The sequence below is a fragment of the Pseudonaja textilis genome, chromosome 1, assembly GCF_049901715.1.
Source record: "Pseudonaja textilis isolate UNSWEBS1 chromosome 1, rPseTex1.2, whole genome shotgun sequence".
In the NCBI taxonomy this organism is placed as follows: Eukaryota; Metazoa; Chordata; class Lepidosauria; order Squamata; family Elapidae; genus Pseudonaja; species Pseudonaja textilis.
The window spans coordinates 177,801,338-177,816,997 of record NC_141990.1 but is presented as its reverse complement, the minus strand read 5'-3'; the positions used below and the strand labels follow the sequence as shown (position 1 = coordinate 177,816,997).

Below are 15,660 nucleotides of genomic sequence, written 5' to 3'. Positions count from 1 at the left end.
CCCATCATAATTTTGAATGATTGCTAAGCAACTAGTCTAGTCTAAGTCAAGGAATACCTGTACATGAAATAAAATCCAGTGTATCCCTTTCAATTTGTTTCATTTTTTTTCATATCACAGTATTTTGTTTCCCCCCCTCCCTGTCAATAGATACCATTCCACACCACTTTTGCTTGCAGCTGTATCTGGAGCACTAGATAGTATCAAGTATTTGTTTTGTCTTAAAGCCGACTGGCTAAAAAGAGATGGTGAAGGAAATAACATAATACATTTGGCTGCACTGAACTTCCACACAGAAGTTTTAAAGCATCTAATTGAGTTAAATAACCCTGCTCTCCCAGTTTGGAAAACTCTTGTTGGTAAGTACCCTATATAATGTAGTAATTCTGACTAAATCACTGAAAAGTTTCAGAGTGTGATTAAAAATGTAAAGGTTTCCCATGTCCAGTTGTGTTCAGCTCTAGGAGATAGAGCTCATTTCTGTTTCTTAGCCAACATTGACACTAAGGGAGCCAGCATTGTTTGAAGACACTTCCATGATTATATGACAATAAGCCAAGATACACACATGTGCTGTGAGGCTTGTAACGCAAAGTTCTAGTAGGACCTTGTCAAGTTTACTTAGGGCTTGAGTAAGCTGGCTGCTGGTTTGTCCAGTAAAGCAGAAGCAAGTTTTAAGAATGATGAGGCTTGTTGGCAGAACACACACAACCCAATGTGAATTTCTTCCTCAAATTTGCTTATAATCTAGCCCACAGTTGGAAAATCTCTGTAATAAGAGAACCACAAGCCTTGAATTCATCATTAACTTTCTTGTTAGACTATAAAGAAAAATACTGTTGTAAGCCAGAATTAAGGCAAATGCATGGGGTTGCCCATGTTTAGTGCAACCATTAAATGTTAACAAATTATTGTCAAAAATCTTAACAGGTATGCTGAATTGCGAATCCTACATTAGGAAACGAATGGCAATACAGTGTTTAGAAGTACTTTGTCTTGCCAAAGATCATTACTGGAAATGTATATTGCAGGCAGGTGAGCTGTCATGTGTACTATTTGTCACTTTTTCTGCTAGAAGTTATTTTAATAATAATGAACATAGTGAAAGAGATCAAGCCGGCTTCTCTGTCTTCTAGAACAGAGGTCCTCAATCCCTGGGCCATGGCCCACCAGGAACCAAGTTGTGCAATTGAGCAAAGCCCAATCTGTGCTGCATGTGAAACCACGCCCCCTGGTCTGCAGAAAAACTGCCCTCCATGGAATTGGTTCCTGGTGCCCCAAAGGTCGGGGGGGGGGGCTCTTCTAGTACACTATTTATCTGTAGCCTAACAGTTTGACTTCCTGAGATGGCTGGCATGACTTGTGGTTACCTAAAACTCATGTCCTAAGGCACTTTAATGTCCATTCTGAAATTCCCTACTAGGAAGTGGCTGAGGATTTAATTTTCTCCATTATGACCATAACCATACATAAAACAGAGCCAATTAGATGTGATGTTTTCTTTGAATAAAAGTATTGATGTAGAGGAGCTTCACATGACCCTTTTATCATCTTTCTAGACAATTTAATTCCTAGCCTTGGCAGGAACGGACAAGGCGGAGGGGGGAATTGTTATGTCCTGAGGACTCAAGGAGTTCTCACTCAGGTCCACTCGCTTTAAAATAAAGTACTGTTGCACTCATGCTCTGGTTCAGCCTCTCATTGCTCAAACTTAACAGGAATGTTACTTAAAGTGATCCAACTAAATTGCCTAAAAGAAGCATTTCTCAAAGCTTTATGAAAAGATACTCTTCCTTTACCGGGGGAAGTTACTGCATTTAACAGCATAGTCTCAAGCGTTTCATTTCTGGAAAAGATAAAGGAAAAGGTGATAATTTCACAGCTGCAGACATACCTGTGTAGTATTGATTGTCTGGATTCATTTCAATTGGGCTTTTTTTATCTGAGACAGAGGCACTTAGGTGAGTTCTGATTGAAGAAGAATGTAGGGAATACAGATCATCTATCCCCCATAGCCCTGTCGTTACATTTGATAATTTTCCCAATAAAACAAATTTATGTTAGGGAAAAGTTTATACAAATATTAAAAATATTTCTGGAAATAACTTACCAAAGGACCTAATTAAAACAATAATCTGAAAAAATTGAATATTTGCACATTTTCAAAACAAAAATATGTCTTTCAAGAAATTGATATCGATATACAAATATTAATTCATTGAAATGGAGGGGCATGGATAAATAAAAAGGGAAGAACAGAGGAAAATATTGCTTATTACTATTTTGTGTGCTTTCCCATGGCAAAAGCATAAAAGGCTTTTTATCTTATTTGGTTCAGTGACAAGGAAGAAAATAGCAAGCAAGGTTCAAGGATTTGCATATTCTGTGAGGCTTACTTGTCTGCATAAATTTATATAATGGCCACTATATATATTTATATATAGTGCCAGTCATTCCTCCTTCAGATTTCACTGCATTTCCCTCCTGCTTTTTTCGGTTGCTCAGAAATTCTTAACCAAATGATCTCTGCCACAGTCACCTAAAGAAGTCAGAGCCTTGGAGAGATTCAGAGCATGTTGCATTTCTGTAACTGGTGGGTTGTTTTTGTTCTTGGTGGCAGGTACCATACCGTCATTAATCAGCTTGTTGAAGAGCGAAGACATCAAATTGGAGTGCCTCACTCTGGGAGTGCTGAGTAACATCTCCACCCATGACTCAATTGTCAGAGCCTTTGTAGAAGCTGGAGGCATTCCTGTGTTAATTAAGCTCTTGTCTATGGAAGAACCTGAATTGCTGTCTCGTTGTGCAGTGTTTTTATATGATATTTCCCAGCTGGATAATAACCAAGTCATCATTGCTGAACTGGTAAATCTAATTGGGGGGAGGGGAATCTTCACTTTTGCGGTCATCCTTCTTCAATAAATTAATTAGAATAAGATGATGGGCATGCCTTTCCATGGTAAGAAACATATATTTTATTATTTGTGACATTATTCAGATTTGTTTAATATTTACAAGTATTATAAAGTAGAGGCATGTCTGAGTGGATAAGGCCACTTCTGAGTTCTGCTTTCACCTTGCAGCCATAACTGTGACTATGTTGTTGTTGTTGACCGGGTTTGAGAAATCAGGAACATGCCTGTTGTCTGTAACCCTTTCTTTTTACACTAGCCTCTGAAATGAATTTCTGCCCCAATCTTAATGATTGCTGAGCTACATCTTGAACTAATTTTAACTGTAGTTAAGGTTAATCTTGATCATTGGGATTGTGCTTGACTTAAGATATGAAAATTTTAAATTACATCTTTGGACAACAAAAACACAGATTTGTTTTTAAAAATGTCCACGTGCTTTAAAAATGGCCATGTGATGAGCTGAAGGAGGAAAGGAGAAGGATTCTCAGGGTTGAAACTATGCAATCTTGAAGGTGGATTCTGTTTTGTGAACTAGAGTATTTAACATGACAGAATGACTTGAATCCAGAGATTTTTTAAAAAAATTATGCTAGAGTTCTGATAGAATATTTCTGTTGGTAGAAAAAAGGAAAGTGATCCTCACTTAATTTTCCCTTTTTTTTATCCCACCGGCCCATCAAGGCTAAGGAAGATACCACAAACCCTTCTCCTCTCACCACATATTGCAGGAGATCTCAAGAACTGTAAAGAGAAGGAGAAAATTAGGAAAGATTGCCTTTCCACCCTGTGAAAAATAGAGATTTTTGTTAGATTCAGCCCATTGTATTTTCTGGCTCTTATTCATTCTATTTTTGCCTATGTCCCTTATAACTTTTTAAATGTAGGATGGAATTCCTGCTCTCATCAATCTGTTACAATATGACTTACAAGATCTGCTTGTGAATGTAATGAGCTGTATCCGAGTATTATGCAAGAATAATAAAGAGAATCAGTTGAAAGTGAAAGAAATGATGGGTATTGAACCACTTGTCCAGTTCTTACGTTCAGATTCAGGTAAAAACAAAAATAGCATAATTGGTTTTAAGGGAATGATATAGCTTACTGATCATTTAACTTTCTAGATCATTTTAGTTCTGGGGTGATGGGACTTGCAGGAGAAGATATCTGTTTCACCAGCAGTATCTATTCTCTAATAGACAGATATAGTTAGGCTCAACAATAAAGTGCAGCCTTAGAAGTCTCATTGCCAAGGGGAGTAGATACATTTACTAGGAAATTTTTATCTTCTAGTCCTGGTTCTTTCATTCATTTCTATGACCCATTAAAGAATATCTTGCTTTACAAGTGCTAGAAATATTTAATACTTTGAAGGGGGGAAATGTAACATCAGTATCATTACAGCAACAAGTCTTTGTCAAGCATCTTAGTGTAATTTTTAGTCAGGAAATAGATATAGCAAAGTATAAAATAAGAGGATACACCCTAATATTTTTTAAAAATCTAACATCTATAGTTTATGCCTCTTATTTATGTATATTATTTTTTATCCATAAGTTTTCCATTAACATTGAAAACATATACTCTTGACACATCAATACCAATATAAAGAGGATAACCTGTTATAGCTTAAACTTGGTACATTGCATGAAGGGTATACAGTAAATGATTATTTCAAAATGCTAGGTATAATAGTAATTACCATTTGGGGATTCATTGGTGAATTTGAGATGATTTATCATTGGTTAGAGAAGTTAAAAAAATTATTCAAAAGGAAATATTCAATCTGTAAATTGTCATTGTTACTATAAGTAATGAGAATCATTAAAAGATTAGAACAGACTCTACATATATCTGGCTTTTATATCTGTGTTTTTTTCTGCTTAAAGATGTCCTGGTGGCAGTGGCCTCAGCAGTGATTGCAGAAATTTCTCGTGGGAATATGGAAATGCAGAATGCTATCATGGCAGCAAATGTTATTGATCCTCTAATTCAACTTCTCAGAGGAAGGAAAATCGGTGTCCAGGTTAAAGGAGCAACAGCAATTGAGGCACTCTGTGAAGGGAACACTATTATCCAGATGAGATTTCTATCCAAATCTGTGACCAAGTTCCTTCTGAAGCTCCTGAAGGCAAGTGTTTCATTTTTTTAGTGGGACATAATACCCAAGTCATTGTAAAAGGGATGATGATGATGACGATATGTCATCAAGTACTGTCAATTCTTAGAGACTACGTAGCTAGACTTTTCCATGATTATCTGTCCCTAACCTGGTCCTTCAGGTTTCCCAACAATAACTGAGTTCACCCACCTGGCTGCTGTGGTCCTTTCCTTTCCTTTTTCCCCAAATTAGAGACTTCTCCAGAAGGCTGGGCCTTCACATAAAGGCTTAAAGTAAAATAATTTCAGCCTGGTTATTTGTGCTTTGAGTGACATCTGGATTGGCTTGTTTGATGGTCCATTGGCTAGTTTTCTTGGCTCTCTGTGATATTATCAGAAGTCTTGTTCAACAGCAAAGTTCAAAAGCATCAATACTCTTCTAACAGAGAAAATATGCTTATGCTCATAAGCTTTCATATACAGCTTTCTCTTTTTGGTTCAACTTCCAGGCCTTTCACTTGAAAGTGAAAGAACAAGGGGCTGTAACCCTCTGGGCTCTAGCTGGACAAACCCTGAAGCAGCAGAAATTCATGGCGGAACAGATTGGATACAATTTAATTATAGACATGCTTCTATCACCATCTGATAAAATGCAGTGTGTTGGTAAGTCACTGTTGTTCAGGCACAAACTCATATAGGAGTTCAAAAATTCTTAAATGTATTTGTTACTTTTGTTGTTTTGGAAGGAGGAGAAGCCGTCATAGCTCTTAGCAAGGACAGTGAAATTCACCAGAACCAGATATGCGAAGGGAATGGAATCGCCCCTTTGGTCCGGCTGTTAAGAAGTGGAAGGATAGCAGAAGGCACCCTCCTCAGTGTGATCAAAGCCTTAGGCACAATGTGTGTCGGTCTGTAGTTCCTTTTCTCTTCCTCCCGAAGTATAACCATGTTAAAGCTTTTGAGTAAAGACCATGGAAGGGCCTAAGAAAGAGTAGTCTTGATATTCTACAATATTAGACAGGTTTGAGAACTATAGCAGTCCATTTCCCCCTCTACAGCAATCCTCTTCACAAAGCAGATGCATTATCAAAATAGCTGCAATCTTACACCTGCAGTTTGTGACTCACAAAGCCAACTATAGCCCAGTCAGGATTTAGTTCCTTCTTTTTCCGAACTTCCTGGTATAAGCTTTTGAGGCTATAGTTGGCTTGGTTTTAAAAAGTAAGTCTAAAGAAATCATCAGAACAGATGGAATGAAATTATTACTAGCAACTTATATTTAGCCCCAGTTTTTCTAGAAGACCTTATCCAAGAATAGACCTTAATACAATCATTTCCAGTGATATCAGATTATATATCCTTCTACCTCAGTGCAGAATACAGTACTCTGACACTATATTGTACAGATGTCAGCTGCAGACTCCTCCTTAATCTGCTATCTAACCCTTTTTTAACCCAGGATTCTACCAAGGTCTAGTAAGAAAGCCAAAATAAAATTAGCCTTGTGAGGTAAAATCAGTGCAATGATTAAGTATGTAATGACACACTAAAATCAGTAGTAAAATAATGTTAATGTTATAAACATCCTAAAATATTTTTAATGTCTGGGAATCTAAAAATCTCTTCATCTAGCATTTTAAAACTTTAAAAGTTATCCTAATTCTACTTCTCAGAAGATTATGTTTCCTAATTTGGGGAGTTGTTAGATTTTATTTATTTATCTTCGTGCCAATTTTGATTCGTAACAACTGCCTGGGCAAATCCTTCCAGATTTTTTTGACAAGGTTTTTTAGAAGTGGTTTGCCCTTGCCCCCTTCCTAGAGCTGAGGGGGAGTGACTGCCCCAAAGTAACCCTGCTGGCTTGGTACCTAAAGTGGGGCTAGAACTCCCAGTTTTCCACTTTCTAGTGCCACTACACCAAATTGGGTCTCTTATATATTGTTTATACTTGGACAGAAAAACATGACTTGTTTCTGGACCCAAGGGCTTTGCCAGATTTTGCTTCATGAAGACTTTCCACTGATTTGAGCTTCAGCATTTAGCGTATGCTTGCTTAAAAGTAAAGAACAGTTAAGGGGTCATATTTTGCTTGTGCTAACTTTCCTTCCCCTCCCTGCTTCTTTCATTTGTATGGATCTCTTTGCCTGACATCAAACATCTAGGTGAAGCTCATATAAGCAATCCAGTTAGTCAAGAGAATGTAGTGGATGAAGGGGCCTTGCCAATACTTGTTCATTTGCTTAAAACTCATCCATCCCTTCAGATAAAGGTGGGTTTTAAATGGTTGTCATACAGATCTAAACTAGAGAGTCTTCATGTAGCAACTGCCTCAGATGGCGACTGTTCACAGTTATACAGTGGTGATGAAAAAATAATTTTATGATCAGTCCTCACATTTACAAACTTCACAGGTCTGTAAAGCAAGGAAAGCTGAACTACAAATATATGCATAGTTGCAGTTTCACTTAGTGACTACTTCTCATAACAACTGAATCGCCAATTCCAATTGTGGTCACTAAATGAGGACTGCCTATAATTCTTGAATGGTTTTAATAGTTTTGCTTCATTGAATAATATAAATGAAAATGCATTTGCAGAATGTTGAAGACTCTAGCTGCTGATAAAATGCCTATCACATTAGATAATAGAACTTCAGTCTTAAGACCTTGTATTTGATTTTGCCATAAAATCAGCATTAATTAAAATATGTTAATATTATTTCAGTGTGTAAGAATGAAGTTGGAGGATGAACTATACATAGCTACAGTAAAAACAACTACTGTATATTGAATTCTACTGTATAGTGCAATATTAATGCAATATGAGGGGTTTTCAATTCAATGTATAGAATGTGAAGGATGAGTGTTTGTGTTTATTTTCATTGTCATAATGTACACTGAACGTGGTATTTAATTTCATTGTATGAGGTGCAATGACAGTAAAGTAAAGTAAGGTAAGGTAAGGTAAGGTAAGGTAAAGTAAAGTAAAGTAAAGTAAAGTAAAGTAAAGTAAAGTAAAGTAAAGTAAAGTAAAGTAAAGTAAAGTAAAGTAAAATCAAGTGGACGCTGCCTTTACAACCAATAATTGACTTCCTGGGAGCAGAAATGGATGGTCATATCCTAATGTCACAATGACTTTGAGGCAGTGTTTCATAAAATTAGCTAACTTTGAAAGCCTAGGGTAGATCAATCCTGGCCTAGTAGGCCCTCTATTTCACCCCAGCACTAAAATCATAAATCACACTGATATATAGTGTAACTCCTTTTATTATTTTCTTCTAAAATGTAATGATATAAAAGGTTGAGACACAAATATAGTTGTCACATTCTGATAGAGTTACAGCACCAGATCTCTGCTGCAAAACTCTGGACAACCATTAAATAGCAGCAAAGATATATAACAATTTTACTTTTTTTTTTTTTTTTTTGCTGTGAAAGAGAATCTTTCCTTCCCTGAAGAAAATATTTTTAGGCACCAAAAATAGATTTCCTGAACCCATAACAATTATTTTCATGCTTTATCAGGTATTATTTTTTTAATTAGAATTTTTCCAATTCTAATAATGTTTTAGGTTGAAGTTGCATTTTCCTTGGCTTGTATTGTTCTAAAGAATAGCAATCTGCAGTCTGTATTACAAGAGAAAGAAGGTTTTGGTTATTTTGATGTCCTTAAGCTTTTTTATGCACCAGATAAGGTAATGACTTCAGTAAAATATTTGGTATTCAAATTATAAAATCAAATAATAAATTAAGAATCTTCAGCATCTAGAGCTGTGAGTACATACATTTGGAATTTTGAGGACAAAAATGGTTGGAGTTAGCTCAGACCACAAAAAAATAGCTTGTCACTTAAGTAAATAATGAAATTTGTATGCAATGTGTTAATTGGTGACAATTAAATATCTACATGTATTGGAAGTAACTATGCACATTTTATATACATGGATATCCTCTTGCCAATTTAGTAATATTTGATAACATAGCATTCACTCTGACAGCATAACCTTTTCTTTTTATTAGAGGTCTTTTTATTATCTTTTCTTTTTCTCTTCTATCTTTTTCTGTTATTTCTTGTAATTCTGAAGGCAGGAATGCTAAATTACTTAAGCTGTCCTGAATGTTTTTCCAGAGGAAGAACACAATCAAAACTTTAAATGAATAGTGTAAAAAAGAAATTAAATCCTTTTAACTCTCCTGGAATTCAAAGTAGACATGGTGGCTTGGTTTGTTTGAAAAATTTCAATATCTAAATGTGAACAATGTTTACATGTTACTATTTTCTTCTTGTTTTAAGGATATCCGTTTACGAGCAGGATATGCTATTGCAATTTTTGCTTACAATAATCCTACTCAGCAGATACTGATTTTAGAGGCTGGACCCATATCAATCCATGTATTTGAACCTCTTCTGGGCTCAGATGTAGAGACAGATAGAGCAATGGCTGCCTTTCAGGTACAAAATTAGGTGTTGCATGTTTAGTTGGTTCAGAATTATTTCTGCACAATTATCAATAAGCATTTTGGAAAAATAGAGTTGCCACATAGAACTTGAATTTCCCTGTTGGGAAGATTCTGTTGGAATCCAAAAAAAGTAGACCTCCATAATACTTGAATATGGAAAGATTATGACCAGAAGCCAGATTTCCTAAATGCTGTTCTCTAGAAATTTCAGGCACTTAATTCCCCTCAATTTCCACAAATCGGGTTAATAATTGGATTGCAACAGAAAGCCTTTCTAAAATAACTTTTTCTAATGGAAGACTTTCCAGAGATTGAGGCAGGCTAGATTGATGGGGTGCATGATGCATTGATCTGGAGTGGGCCCTTCTTTTTGAATGATCTGCTGTAGAAAGTGCTGTAGCTAGATAAGATAAAAAGCAAGGGCTTTTATGTCATTGTACAAATGTTTTGAAAAACACTCTACAGGCAACCTTTTCTGATGAGTCTCGTTCTACTTTTTGTTGGTCTGTTAAAATCTTATTTTTTCAGAAAATCTTTGAGGAGTTTGGTGGCTGATTCAAACCTCTTCAGATATTTCAAGGAGATTAATTAATATTTTGAGAACATTTTGCCTATTTTGTTCCCCATTCCTGGTTTGTTCTTAGGCATTATTGGACACTTTGAGCCCTTTTACCAGAGTTGTAGATCTTGTTATGCTGTGATTTTCTGCAAGTCTATATAGAATTAAAATGGACTACATTATATCAAATTAGTATATTTAAATTTGAAGCATAATGAATATAGCAATGCTCCAATGAATCAAAATGCGGAAGGGAGTGATGGTGATAATATAAAATGCTTTACCTGCAACTGTCAACTCATAAAGCATTCCTATGCCTGTTTTAGTAGTTGCAATTAAAAAGGGGGGTGGGGAGGGGAGGAAGGAAATCTAGAAGAGCAGTTGAAAGCGAAAGTACATTCCAAATCTTATCTTTAAGATTGTAACTAAAATACCAGTTTTGCCCGTGAATATATTTAATTGTAGTACATGAATGATGTCACCCAGCCTGTGAATGTGCTCAATTGGAGAATCTGGTTTATGAGACACCCAGGGGGGGAGGGGGAAACAGGGTCACAGGTGTCTGCAAATTACATATGCCAGAGTTGGCTTCATACAGGGCAGTACCAGTTATCTTGCCTCTAATGAATCCTTTGAAGTTTTTTGAAGTTTGGCTCCAGAATCATGATTTAGAGTGATTGCTGGAATCCTGACAGCAACTTTAACTAATGTAAATATTTTTTCTCCTACTACTGATTTTGTAATTATAAAATTCCCAGTGGTATGTGTATTTAATACTGTCAATAAAATGATTAGACTATTATATTGTGAAAAATAAGAAATGAAAAGAAATTGCAAAATTATAGGAAATCTGTTTTACCTGTTGTGTCAAAAGGTATCTTCTATTTCAGATAGTAGTATTAGCAAAAATTATAATTGATATGGATCAAGTTAGTTTGTCTGCAAGAGGAATTTCTACCTTGGTTGACCTACTATGTTCAGAAAAATCAGCCACTTTAGTGTTAACAGGTACTATATAAAATATTAAAATACTGTGCAGTATCACTCAGTGACAAACTGTTATTAACTATAATGTGATGCCTAAGAGTGAAGATTTAATGAAGGAAACAGGGCTAATCTGTGGTGGTGCAGTGGTTAGAATGCAGTATTGCAGGCTAACTTTGCCAACTGCCAGAAGTTCAATCCTGACCGGTTCAAAGTTGACTCAGCCTTTCATCGCTCCAACATTGGTAAAATGAGGAGCCAGATTGCTGGGGGTAATATGCTGATTCTGTAAACTTCTCAGAAAGAGCTATAAAACACTATGAAGTGGTATATAAGTGTAAGTACTGCGGCTATTGCTAAAGTGGTCCCTGTATCCTTCTTCAAGAGTCTCAGAAGGCTTCATGTGATTGTGTTTATACAGTGTATGCAGAAAAAAACATCACTCTGCACTGACTTTGAAAGAAGAATGAAAGGAAGAAAAAAACAGGTCATCATCTAGACCAGTGTTTCTTAAAGTAGAGTTCTAGGAGCCTTGGAGATTTCCAACACTCTCTCAGGATTGTCAGATCAAAATTATTTGCTAGCCTATGTTGAAAAATAATACCATATTAACATCTGTCAAACAATCATGAGAAGCAGTAGCAGCAATGAAGACATACATTTTAATTTTTAATATGATATCAGTAAATATAACGCTACAAACAAAACTCCTTTGGTACCGCCATAATTATTAAATCTGAGAAAGAATCCTGAGAAGAAAAAAGTTAAGAAACACTCATCTGGATCATATTAGATAGGATGTAAAACATGCTATCTTCATGGTCAGGTTTTTTTTCCTTTTTAAATAATAACCAATATATAACTGTCTCCTTTCTTCTTCTTTTCCTTCCCCTTTCAGCCAAAGGGTACCATTTGCCATCTTTGGGGTCAAACAACAACTTCAGTGAAGGGAAGGGGAGAATTTCTAGGAGAAAAGGGGTGGTGATGGAAGAGATTATGATACTTTAATTGAAAATAATTAATTGGAAAATACTAAAAATTATAAAAACAATAAAAATATATTAAAAATAGACAGCCGGTGTTAAAGCCTAAAAACCAGGACACTGTTAAGTTTTAGTCCTGCTTTAGGCATGAATGCCAACTGGGTGAGTGATTTTTGGGCCAGTCCAGCCCACCTCAGAAAGTAATTGTTATGGGGAAAATAAGATGACCAGTATTAGGTATGTTCATTCTCTTGAGTTATTTAAAAAAAATAATAAAGGCAAGACAAAAAAATCTAAGAAATAAATAATTTTTTTTGATGTAACAACAATGGTCTGAATTAATGTTTGCTTGTAATATTTTGAAACAAAGCCTAAACATAAATTTAAGCCCATTGCTTTGTTGGTGCCTAAGTTATATCACTGAAGTAACTATATGGCTGATAATCCACTAGAGCAGGGGCATCATCACATGACGTATCGGGACTTTTTCCCTTCACTAAATTGGGCATTGGCGTGGCCTGCGCATGATACATCCAGCCAGCAGGCTGCAAGTTTGAGAACCCTGCACTAGAGCTTACATCACAATTTTCTGGAAAGTATCTCTGAAATAAGCAAAGATTTTAGTTAAGATTTTAGTCAATTTCAATTAAGGTGTTTGATTCCTTCATAGACATATCTGTGCACTTCTCCACCTGTTGAAGTCGTTACTGAATTCAAATATACTTAACTTTTTACCTAGCTGAGCATACCAAAAGAAGAGAAACAAAAATAATGAAATTTGAGCTATAGTATATTAAAAGTCTTGTTTCATTAAAACATTTAAGAAATCACAATAGACTGATACCAGAATTTTTCAGATTTTGCAGTGCTTGGACTCCATAAAATGATAAACGAATGTGTATGTTTTCCATTAGTATTGAGATTAAAATGGAGCAGGAAAATAAAAATGCTACTTTTAATAATTTAATGTTAATCTATATCTTACAGGTTCCACAATTGCCTACTAGGATAATGCAGGCAAAGGAAGAAGCAAAGCCCAAGTCATATTTTCAGTCTTCCATTTTGTCTGCATTAGGCAAGGTTTTCAAAAAATGAAAATCAAATCCATTTTAAGTGGCTGTTACCCCATGATAGGGCATTCTGGCTCACAGTTTGAGAAACATACTTTGCAAGTTCTAGTTGTACGGAGTTGTGTTGGATATAATGTACTTGCACAATTTACAAATATTTATGCCTTAATTCCATTTCCCCACTCCTAGGAAAATTATTAGCTAGCTTGGCCCACACAAGGGCAGGCATTCCAGAAGCAATCACAAGCTTGGGAACGGTCCAACGTCTTTGTTATCATTTATATGCAAAGGAAGAGGAGGTAGGAATTTAAAATTCTGGTAAGTTTTCTTACTGTTCAGTAGAGACCAGAATCTCTCCCTCCCCATTTGATGTCAACGGAGCACCATATCATGTAGTCTTGTACTATTTATTATATGTTCATTTTATTCTGAGCTCTTAGATCATCTTTGCTTTCTTGGACCTGTTAGTGGCTGTAGTATCTTTAGACTGTGATTTTCAGATATCAAACTCATCCCAGTCCATCAAAAATGTAATACAGTGCTCACAAACTCACAAAAATACAAAACTGGGCAACAGGGAAAGATATCTCCAAATAATGGATTGAAGCGACATATATAGAAGTTCTGTTTTCTGCAAGGGATTTTTTTCAGGACAATCCAGAACTTTTATTTTAATTTTCATAGTTCTCTTGCTTTGTTGGATAATCTGATTCACTGATCCTAAACAAAATTAATAAACTGCATTCCTACAATATGGATGTCTTCTAGGTTCGTTCAGCTGTGGCATGTGCTCTTGGCTATCTAACATTTAACCGAACTGCGTATCGCCATCTATTGGTGCAATGTAGGAATAAGCCCAAGTTGTTCAAGAGACTAATAGTAAATCTCAGCAAAGATGCAAAAATAAATTCGGATTTTGTAAAGGAATTTATGAGGCAGAAAAAAGTTGGGCTCCCATCTCTCAGGTATGAACAGTATTTAAAATTTTAGTGAAGTTTCAGAACACTGCACATCAGTGTTAGAATAAAATTATTTCTATTTGAAAGGATGAATCACGTGAATGTTTGGGAAAAAAACCTTCAAAATATGGAGGCTTTTTACCCAAAAACTGAGAAAATGAAAGATTTTTATTTATATACAATGAATGCCCTGATATTAACTTGGTGAAAGTATTTCTGGCTGGAAGTAGGACTTTATTCCAGAACAAAGCCACTTGGATTGTTTGCAAAATTACCTTTAAATGTTTTAGAAAGCATGTTTGAAGTATAAAGCCTTTCATGTTTACAATTTACAAATACTTATGCTTTAATTCCATTTCCCTACCCCTAGGAAAATTATTAGCTAGCTTGAATTTATTGGATTCCACAATGTATTTTCTTTTTCTATTTGCTTCTGGGTTTTATAGCATTTATAGCAATAGGTTTCATATCATTTTACAGAATTTTTAAAATGTTATTTGTGTTTTCATAATTGTCTTGAACTTATTAGGAAATTACGGTATTTTTAATAAATTTTAATTAAATGTTATAGAACAGCAGTAGTTCAGTTTAATTCAGTTTAATATACATATCTTACTAAGCACAGAATACTAGAAAGCCTGAGATCTTCCATCAGGACTGATGTTAAATATTTCCATAAATACTGTGAATGTTTAACTTTCATCAACCATGGATTCATAAACTTGCTATCATGTAATCATTATCAAATTTAAGGAGAAGGATAGCCAATTAATAAAGCAGACAAAACAACAGTCCTGAAGCATCACTGTCAGCTGAGTCAAATTATAAATAATCGAGAAGCTCAACGAAAGTAAACAAACCAGTTTAGAAACATAGAATGGTTATATTAAGTTTAATTGTTAAACATGGGGAAAAAAGAATGATTAACAGAATTCTCAAACTACATTATTTAAGAATAGTTTCAGGACTTTAATGAAAGTACATTACAGAGAGGTTTAGCAGTTGTCTGCATCCAAACTTAAAAATTGGTTTTATTTTCAGCCTGGAGATAAATGGAGGACCACCTGCTGTCCCTGTACATATACGAGGTAATTTATGCCTAGCTAATAGATAAAATGCACAAATCAAGAAAGCATTTGATAGCCACACAAAATATATAACAGGTTAAATATGCAGCCTAACCCAGATATATTTGTGTGGAGTATATATATAAAATTGTGCTGGGCATATATATTAAAAAATTCATTATCTAATAAAACTTGTGATGTGGGTAGACCCTTCTAATGTTGCTTTCCACCAGAAATTTCTTATAATTCAAACTGTTGTTCTTGAAGACTCCTGAGCTTAGTGAGATGGCTGATCTAAAGCAGCTTTAAAATGCGTACTTGGAAGCCAGTGGTATGCTGGCTGGTGAATTCTGGGTATTGCAGTCCACATGTCTTTTAAGTTGCCAGTTTGAAAAACACTGATTTAAAAAGATAAGGAGCTATCCACTCCTATATCCAGGTTCCTTCCATTAAGAGTGACCAATGCTGTTTCTATTCCACGTCTGGATCTGACAATCTGCTTCCCCAAATACCTTCTCCAGACTTCCCCTCCCAAAAAAAGGAAGGTTGGATGACAGACAGTTGCA

The 15,660-nt window shown here is 35.4% G+C and overlaps 1 protein-coding gene across 1 annotated transcript in view; it reads left to right on the top strand.

Annotated features, from left to right (window-relative positions):
- The window catches only part of ANKAR (ankyrin and armadillo repeat containing), a 30,127-nt gene that overhangs the window by 13,620 nt on the left and 847 nt on the right, over positions 1-15,660 (top strand). The window contains exons 8-21 of the mRNA XM_026696919.2: positions 151-359; positions 931-1,035; positions 2,621-2,865; positions 3,800-3,968; positions 4,802-5,043; positions 5,522-5,675; positions 5,759-5,920; positions 7,175-7,281; positions 8,584-8,706; positions 9,306-9,464; positions 10,922-11,039; positions 13,258-13,367; positions 13,837-14,033; positions 15,069-15,115. Of these exons, the coding sequence (XP_026552704.2) occupies positions 151-359; positions 931-1,035; positions 2,621-2,865; positions 3,800-3,968; positions 4,802-5,043; positions 5,522-5,675; positions 5,759-5,920; positions 7,175-7,281; positions 8,584-8,706; positions 9,306-9,464; positions 10,922-11,039; positions 13,258-13,367; positions 13,837-14,033; positions 15,069-15,115 (2,147 nt within the window). The remainder of the gene's footprint in view (positions 1-150; positions 360-930; positions 1,036-2,620; positions 2,866-3,799; positions 3,969-4,801; positions 5,044-5,521; positions 5,676-5,758; positions 5,921-7,174; positions 7,282-8,583; positions 8,707-9,305; positions 9,465-10,921; positions 11,040-13,257; positions 13,368-13,836; positions 14,034-15,068; positions 15,116-15,660) is intronic.